General features: G+C 35.4%; 1 protein-coding gene across 1 annotated transcript in view; it reads left to right on the top strand.

Moving 5' to 3' along the window:
• The window catches only part of SPTAN1 (spectrin alpha, non-erythrocytic 1), a 228,963-nt gene that overhangs the window by 101,269 nt on the left and 117,694 nt on the right, over nucleotides 1–10,000 (top strand). Inside the window, exon 28 of the mRNA XM_083723192.1 lies at nucleotides 759–832. Within this exon, the coding sequence (XP_083579318.1) occupies nucleotides 759–832 (74 nt within the window). The remainder of the gene's footprint in view (nucleotides 1–758; nucleotides 833–10,000) is intronic.

The raw sequence follows: 10,000 nt of genomic DNA, 5'->3' as shown, positions 1-10,000 counted from the left end.
TAGTATTATTCTGGCATTACTACTGGCATTATTTATTATTATTATTATTATTATTATTATTATTATTATTATGGCATTACTACTACTATTCTAGCAATATTATTATTATTAGTAGTAGTAGTAGTATTCTGGCATTATTATTTTTATTCTTATTCTTATTATTCTGGCATTACTACTGGCATTATTATTATTATTATTATTATTATTATTAATATTATTATGGCATTACTACTACTACTACTATTCTAGCAATATTATTATTAGTAGTAGTATTCTGGCATTATTATTTTTATTCTTATTCTTATTATTATGGCATTACTACTGGCATTATTTATTATTATTATTATTATTATTATTATTATTATTATTATTATTATGGCATTACTACTACTACTACTATTCTAGGAATAGTAATAATATTATTAGTAGTAGTATTCTGGCATTATTACTTTTTTTATTCTTATTCTTATTATTCTGGCATTACTACTGGCATTATTATTATTATTACTATTATTATTATTATTATTATTATGGCATTACTACTACTACTACTACTACTATTCTGGCAATATTATTATTATTAGTAGTAGTAGTAGTAGTATTCTGGCATTATTTTTCTTCTTATTCTTATTCTTATTATTCTGGCATTACTACTGGCATTATTTATTATTATTATTATTATTATTATTATTATTATTATTATTATTCGATCCCCTCGCTTACAAAAATGGAGTTAACCCTCTCCTTCTCTCTTTCAGGAAGTCTATGGCATGATGCCGCGGGTGAGTATCTTCTACGGATCAAGTCCTCGTTTGAGGGCGCCGGAAACGGGGTGGATCCCTCGGTCCCGATCCCAAAAAAACACATTTTTCGATCCCAATCCCATAAAACCACCTTTTTCGATCCCATAAAACCACATTTTTTGATCCCATAAAACCACATTTTTCGATCCCATAAAACCACATTTTTGATCCCATAAAACTACGTTTTTCAGTTCTATAAAACCACATTTTTGATCCCATAAAACCACGTCTTGCGATTCAAATCCCGAAAAAACCATGTCTTTTGATCTGGATCCCCCCCAAAAAACACATTTTCCGATCCCAATCCCAAAAAACCCAGATATTTCGATCTCAATTCCCAAAAAACACGTATTTTGATCTCCATCCCAAAAAACCCCCACATTTTTCAATCTCAATCCCAAAAATCCCAGATATTTCGATCTCAATCCCGAAAAAAACACGTATTTGGTTCTCGATCCCAAAAACCCACATTTTTCGATCTCAATCCCAAAAAAACACGTATTTTGATACTGGTCCCCAAAAAACCCACATTTTCCAATCCCAATCCCAAAAAACCCAGATATTTCGATCTCAATCCCAAAAAGACACGTATTTTGATCTGGATCCCCAAAAAGCCACAATTTCCAATCCTAATCCCCAAAATCGATCTCAATCCTGAAAAAAACATGATCCTGAAAAAAAAACACATTTTCCAATCCCAATCCCAAAAAACCCAGATATTTCGATCTCAATCCCAAAAAACCACGTATTTTGATCTCCATCCCAAAAAAAACCACATTTTTCAATCTCAATCCCAAAAATCCCAGATATTTCAATCTCAATCCCGAAAACCCACATTTTTCGATCTTAATCCTGAAAAAAACACGTATTTGGATCTCGATCCCAAAAACCCACATTTTTCGATCTCAATCCCAAAAAAACACGTATTTTGATCTCGATCCCCAAAAAACCCACATTTCCAATCCCCAAAACCCACATTTTTCGATCTCAATCCCGAAAAACCCAGATATTTCAATCTCAATCCCCAAAAAACACGTATTTTGATCTCGATCCCCCAAAACCCCACATTTTCCAATCCCAGTCCCAAAAACCCACATTTTCCAATCCCAATCCCCAAAAACCCAGATATTTCGATCTCAATCCCGAAAAAAACACGTATTTGGATCTCGATCCCAAAAACCCACATTTTTTGATCTCAATCCCCAAAAAACACGTATTTTGATCTCGATGCCCCCCAAACCCACATTTTTCGATCTCAATCCCGGAAAAAACACGTCTTTCTGTCTCGATCCCCAAAAAACCCACATTTCCAATCCCCAAAACCCACATTTTTCAATCCCAGTCCCAAATACCCACATTTTTGGATCTCAATCCCAAAAAGCCACATTTTTCGATATCAATCCCCAAAAAAACACGTATTTTGATCTCGATTCCCCAAAACCCCACATTTTTCAATCCCAGTCCCAAAAACCCACATTTTTCTATCTCAATCCAAAAAAACCCCAGATATTTCGATCTCAATCCCAAAAAACCTAGATATTTCATTCTCAATCCCGAAAAAAATCACATATTTTGATCTCAATTCCCCAAAAAGCCACATTTTCCAATCCCAATCCCAAAAACTCACATCTTTCGATCTCAATCCTGAAAAAAACACGTATTTTCATCTCAATAAAAAAAAACCCGTGTCTTTCGAAAACCTGCATCTTTTAATCTCAGTCCCAAAAACCCAGACATTTCGATCTCAATCCCAAAAAACACGTATTTTCATCTTGATGACCAAAAAACTCACATTTTTCAATCCCAATCCCAAAAAACCACATTTTTTAAATCTCAATCCCAAAAACCCATATATTTCAATCTCAATCCCAAAAAACCCAGATATTTTGATCTCGATCCCCAAAAAAACCCACATTTTTCAATCCCAATCCAAAAAACCACATTTTTTAAATCTCAATCCCAAAAAACCCATATATTTCAATCTCAATCCCAAAAAACCCAGATATTTTGATCTCGATCCCCCAAAAACCCACATTTTCCAATTCCCAATCCCAAAAAACCACATTTTTTAAATCTCAATCCCAAAAAACCACATTTTTTAAATCTCAATCCCAAAAAACCCAGATATTTTGATCTCGATCCCCCAAAAAACCCCACATTTTTCAATCCCAATCCCAAAAAACCACATTTTTTAAATCTCAATCCCAAAAAACCACATTTTTTAAATCTCAATCCCAAACAACCCAGATATTTTGATCTCGATCCCCCAAAAACCCACATTTTTCAATCCCAATCCCAAAAAACCACATTTTTTAAATCTCAATCCCAAAAAACCCACATTTTTCAATCCCAATCCCAAAAAACCCAGATATTTTGATCTCGATCCCCCAAAAAACCCCACATTTTTCAATCCCAATCCCAAAAAACCACATTTTTTAAATCTCAATCCAAAAAAACCCACATTTTTCAATCCCAATCCCAAAAAACCCAGATATTTTGATCTCGATCCCCAAAAAACCCACATTTTTCAATCCCAATCCCAAAAAACCACATTTTTTAAATCTCAATCCCAAAAAAACCCATATATTTCGATCTCAATCCCGAAAAAAACACGTATTTTGATCTCGATCCCAAAAACCCACATTTTTCGATCTCAGTCCCCAAAAAACACGTATTTTGATCTCGATCCCAAAAACCCACATTTTTCGATCTCAATCCCCAAAAAACACGTATTTTGATCTCGATCCCAAAAACCCACATTTTTCGATCTCAATCCTGGAAAAAACACGTCTTTCTGTCTCGATCCCCAAAAAACCCACATTTCCAATCCCCAAAACCCACATTTTTCAATCCCAGTCCCAAAAACCACATTTTTGGATCTCAATCCCAAAAACCCAGATATTTCAATCTCAATCCCCCAAAAACACGTATTTTGATCTCGATCCCCCAAAACCACATTTTTCAATCCCAGTCCCAAAAACCCACATTTTTCTATCTCAATCCCAAAAAAACCCAGATATTTCGATCTCAATCCCAAAAAACCTAGATATTTCATTCTCAATCCCGAAAAAAATCACATATTTTGATCTCGATTCCCCAAAAAGCCACATTTTCCAATCCCAATCCCCAAAACTCACAACTTTCGATCTCAATCCTGAAAAAAACACGTATTTTCATCTCAATAAAAAAAAACCCATGTCTTTTCGAAAACCTGCATCTTTTAATCTCAGTCCCAAAAACCCAGACATTTCGATCTCAATCCCAAAAAACACGTATTTTCATCTTGATGACCAAAAAACTCACATTTTCCAATCCCAATCCCAAAAAAACACATTTTTTAAATCTCAATCCCAAAAAACCCATATATTTCAATCTCAATCCCAAAAAACACGTATTTTGATCTCGATCCCCAAAAAACCCACATTTTTCAATCCCAATCCCAAAAAACCACATTTTTTAAATCTCAATCCCAAAAAACCCACATTTTTCAATCCCAATCCCAAAAACCACATTTTTTAAATCTCAATCCCAAAAAACCCACATTTTTCAATCCCAATCCCAAAAAACCCAGATATTTTGATCTCGATCCCCAAAAAAACCCACATTTTTCAATCCCAATCCCAAAAAAACACATTTTTCAATCCCAATCCCAAAAAGCCCATATATTTCAATCTCAATCCCAAACAACCCAGATATTTTGATCTCGATCCCCAAAAAAAACCCACATTTTTCAATCCCAATCCCCAAAAAAACACATTTTTCAATCCCAATCCCAAAAAACCCATATATTTCAATCTCAATCCCAAAAAACCCAGATATTTTGATCTCGATCCCCCAAAAACCCACATTTTTCAATCCCAATCCCAAAAAACCACATTTTTTAAATCTCAATCCCAAACAACCCAGATATTTTGATCTCGATCCCCAAAAACCCACATTTTCCAATCCCAATCCCAAAAAACCACATTTTTTAAATCTCAATCCCAAAAACCCATATATTTCAATCTCAATCCCAAAAAACCCAGATATTTTGATCTCGATCCCCCAAAAACCCACATTTTTCAATCCCAATCCCAAAAAACCACATTTTTTAAAATCTCAATCCCCAAAAAACCATATATTTCAATCTCAATCCCGAAAAAACACGTATTTTGATCTCGATCCCCCCAAACCCCACATTTTTCAATCCCAGTCCCAAAAACCCACATTTTTGGATCTCAATCCCAAAAAACCCAGATATTTCAATCTCAGTCCCAAAAAAACACGTATTTTGATCTCGATCCCCAAAAAACCCACATTTCCAATCCCCAAAACCCACATTTCCAATCCCAATCCCAAAAACCCACATTTTCCAATCCCAATCCCAAAAACCCACATTATTCGATCTCAATCCCCCAAAAACCCAGATATTTCGATCTCAATCCCGAAAAAAACACGTATTTGGATCTCGATCCCCCAAAACCCCACATTTTCCAATCCCAGTCCCAAAAACCCACATTTTCCAATCCCAATCCCAAAAACCCAGATATTTCGATCTCAATCCCGAAAAAAACACGCATTTGGATCTCGATCCCCAAAACCCACATTTTTCGATCTCAATCCCAAAAAAACACGTATTTTGATCTCGATCCCAAAAACCCACATTTTTCGATCTCAATCCCAAAAAAACACGTATTTTGATCTCGATCCCCAAAAAACCCACATTTCCAATCCCCAAAACCCACATTTTTCGATCTCAATCCCGAAAAACCCAGATATTTCAATCTCAATCCCCAAAAAACACGTATTTTGATCTCGATCCCCCAAAACCCCACATTTTTCAATCCCAGTCCCAAAAACCTACATTTTCCAATCCCAATCCCAAAAAACCCAGATATTTCGATCTCAATCCCGAAAAAACACGTATTTTGATCTCGATCCCAAAAACCCACATTTTTCGATCTCAATCCCGGAAAAAACACGTCTTTCTGTCTCGATCCCCAAAAAACCCACATTTCCAATCCCCAAAACCCACATTTTTCAATCCAGTCCCAAAAACCCACATTTTCGGATCTCAATCCCGAAAAACCCACATTTTTCGATCTCAATCCCAAAAAAAACACGTATTTTGATCTCGATCCCCCAAAACCCCACATTTTTCAATCCAGTCCCAAAAACCCACATTTTTCTATCTCAATCCCAAAAAAACCCAGATATTTCAATCTCAAATCCCAAAAAACCTAGATATTTCATTCTCAATCCCGAAAAAAAATCACATATTTTGATCTCGATTCCCAAAAAGCCACATTTTCCAATCCCAATCCCGAAAACTCACATCTTTTGATCTCAATCCTGAAAAAAACACGTATTTTCATCTCAATAAAAAAAAACCCCGTGTCTTTCGAAAACCTGCATCTTTTAATCTCAGTCCCAAAAACCCAGACATTTCGATCTCAATCCCAAAAAACCACGTATTTTCATCTTGATGACCAAAAAACTCACATTTTCCAATCCCAAAAAACCACATTTTTTAAATCTCAATCCCAAAAAACCCATATATTTCAATCTCAATCCCAAACAACCCAGATATTTTGATCTCGATCCCCCCAAAACCCACATTTTTCAATCCCAATCCCAAAAAACCACATTTTTTTAAATCTCAATCCCCAAAAAACCCATATATTTCAATCTCAATCCCAAAAAACCCAGATATTTTGATCTCGATCCCCCAAAAAAACCCACATTTTTCAATCCCAATCCCAAAAAAACACATTTTTTAAATCTCAATCCCAAAAAACCCATATATTTCAATCTCAATCCCAAACAACCCCAGATATTTTGATCTCGATCCCCAAAAAAACCCACATTTTTCAATCCCAATCCCAAAAAACCACATTTTTTAAATCTCAATCCCAAAAAACCCATATATTTCAATCTCAATCCCAAAAAACACGTATTTTGATCTCGATCCCCAAAAAACCCACATTTTTCAATCCCAATCCCCAAAAACCACATTTTTAAAATCTCAATCCCAAAAAACCCATATATTTCAATCTCAATCCCAAAATCCCAGATATTTTGATCTCGATCCCCCAAAAACCCACATTTTTCAATCCCAATCCCAAAAACCCACATTTTTCAATCCCAATCCCAAAAAACCACATTTTCAATCCCAATCCCAAAAAACCCATATATTTCAATCTCAATCCCAAAAAACCCAGATATTTTGATCTCGATCCCCCCAAAACCCACATTTTTCAATCCCAATCCCAAAAAACCACATTTTTTTAAATCTCAATCCCAAAAACCCAGATATTTCAATCTCAATCCCAAAAAACCCAGATATTTTGATCTCGATCCCCCAAAAACCCACATTTTTCAATCCCAATCCCCAAAAACCACATTTTTTAAATCTCAATCCCAAAAAACCCACATTTTTCAATCCCAATCCCAAAAAACCCAGATATTTTGATCTCGATCCCCAAAAAAACCCACATTTTTCAATCCCAATCCCAAAAAACCACATTTTTTAAATCTCAATCCCCAAAAAACCATATATTTCAATCTCAATCCCAAAAAACCCAGATATTTTGATCTCGATCCCCCCAAAACCCACATTTTTCAATCCCAATCCCAAAAAACCACATTTTTTAAATCTCAATCCCAAAAACCCAGATATTTCAATCTCAATCCCAAAAAACCCAGATATTTTGATCTCGATCCCACAAAAACCCACATTTTTCAATCCCAATCCCCAAAAACCACATTTTTTAAATCTCAATCCCAAAAAACCCACATTTTTCAATCCCAATCCCAAAAAACCCAGATATTTGATCTCGATCCCCCAAAAACCCACATTAACATTTTTCAATCCCAATCCCAAAAAAACACATTTTTTAAATCTCAATCCCAAAAAACCCATATATTTCAATCTCAATCCCAAAAAACCCAGATATTTTGATCTCGATCCCCAAAAAACCCACATTTTTCAATCCCAATCCCAAAAAAACACATTTTTTAAATCTCAATCCCAAAAAACCCATATATTTCAATCTCAATCCCAAAAAACCCAGATATTTTGATCTCGATCCCCCAAAAACCCACATTTTTCAATCCCAATCCCAAAAAAACACATTTTTTAAATCTCAATCCCAAAAAACCCATATATTTCAATCTCAATCCCAAAAAACCCAGATATTTGATCTCGTTCCCCAAAAAACCCACATTTTCAATCCCAATCCCAAAAAACCACATTTTTTAAATCTCAATCCCAAAAAACCCATATATTTCAATCTCAATCCCAAAAAACCCAGATATTTTGATCTCGATCCCCCAAAAACCCACATTTTTCAATCCCAATCCCAAAAAACACATTTTTTAAATCTCAATCCCAAAAAACCCACATTTTTCAATCCCAATCCCAAAAAACCCAGATATTTTGATCTCGATCCCCAAAAAACCCACATTTTCCAATCCCAATCCCAAAAAAACCACATTTTTTAAATCTCAATCCCAAAAAAACCATATATTTCAATCTCAATCCCAAAAAACACGTATTTTGATCTCGATCCCCAAAAAACCCACATTTTTCAATCCCAATCCCAAAAAACCACATTTTTTAAATCTCAATCCCAAAAAACCCATATATTTCAATCTCAATCCCAAAAAACCCAGATATTTTGATCTCGATCCCCAAAAACCCACATTTTTAATCCCAATCCCAAAAAACCACATTTTTAAAATCTCAATCCCAAAAAACCCACATTTTTCAATCCCAATCCCCAAAAACCCAGATATTTTGATCTCGATCCCCCCAAAACCCACATTTTTCAATCCCAATCCCAAAAAACCACATTTTTAAAATCTCAATCCAAAAAACCCATATATTTCAATCTCAATCCCCCAAAACCCAGATATTTTGATCTCGATCCCCCAAAAAACCCACATTTTTCAATCCCAATCCCAAAAAAACCACATTTTTTAAATCTCAATCCCAAAAAACCCATATATTTCAATCTCAATCCCAAAAAACCCAGATATTTTGATCTCGATCCCCCAAAAACCCACATTTTTCAATCCCAATCCCAAAAAACCACATTTTTAAAATCTCAATCCCAAAAAACCCAGATATTTTGATCTCGATCCCCAAAAAACCCACATTTTTCAATCCCAATCCCAAAAACCCACATTTTTCGATCTCAATCCCAAAAAAACACGTATTTTGATCTCAATCCCCAAAAAAACCACATTTTCCAATCCCAATCCCAAAAACCCACATTTTTCGATCTCAATCCCCCCAAAACCCAGATATTTCGATCTCAATCCCCCAAAAAACCACATTTTCCAATCCCAATCCCAAAAACCCACATTTTTCGATCTCAATCCCCCCAAAACCCAGATATTTCGATCTCAATCCCGAAAAATACATGTATTTCGATCTTGATCCCCCATAAAACCACGTTTTCCGATCCCGATCCCATAAAACCACATCTTTCGATCCCATAAAATCACGTCTTTCCATCCCATTGGTTTTGGGATCCCAGAAAACCGCATTTTGTATCCCATAAAACCACATTTGGGATCCCATAAAACCACATTTTGGGATCCCATAAAACCACATTTTCCAACCCCATAAAACCACATTTTTCAATCCCGTAAAACCACATTTTGTATCCCATAAAACCACATTTTGGGATCCCATAAAACCACATTTTGGATCCCATAAAAGCACATTTTGGGATCCTCTAAAACCACATTTTCCAACCCCATAAAACCACATTTTTCAATCCCATAAAACCACATTTTGTATCCCATAAAACTACATTTTGGGATCCCATAAAACCACATTTTGGATCCCATAAAAGCACATTTTGGGATCGCCTAAAACCACATTTTCCAACCCCATAAAACCACATTTTTCAATCCCATAAAACCACATTTTGGGATCCCATAAAACCACATTTTGGGATCCCATAAAACCACATTTTTCAATCCCATCTTTCAATCCCGATCCCAAAAAAACATATTTTGATCCTGATCCCGCCCCAAAATAACACGTCTTTCAATCTCAATCCCCCCCCAAAGATCTTTCGATCCCTAGCCCATAAACCCACATATTCCGATCCCGATCCCAAAGACCCACATCTTTCGATCCCAACCCCATAAAACGTTTTCTGATCCTGATCCCATAAAACCACATTTCTCGATCCCATAAAATC

Source organism: Podarcis gaigeae (genome assembly GCF_964106915.1).
Source record: "Podarcis gaigeae genome assembly, chromosome: Z".
In the NCBI taxonomy this organism is placed as follows: domain Eukaryota; kingdom Metazoa; phylum Chordata; class Lepidosauria; order Squamata; family Lacertidae; genus Podarcis; species Podarcis gaigeae.
This window is presented reverse-complemented; position numbering and strand designations above follow the sequence as displayed.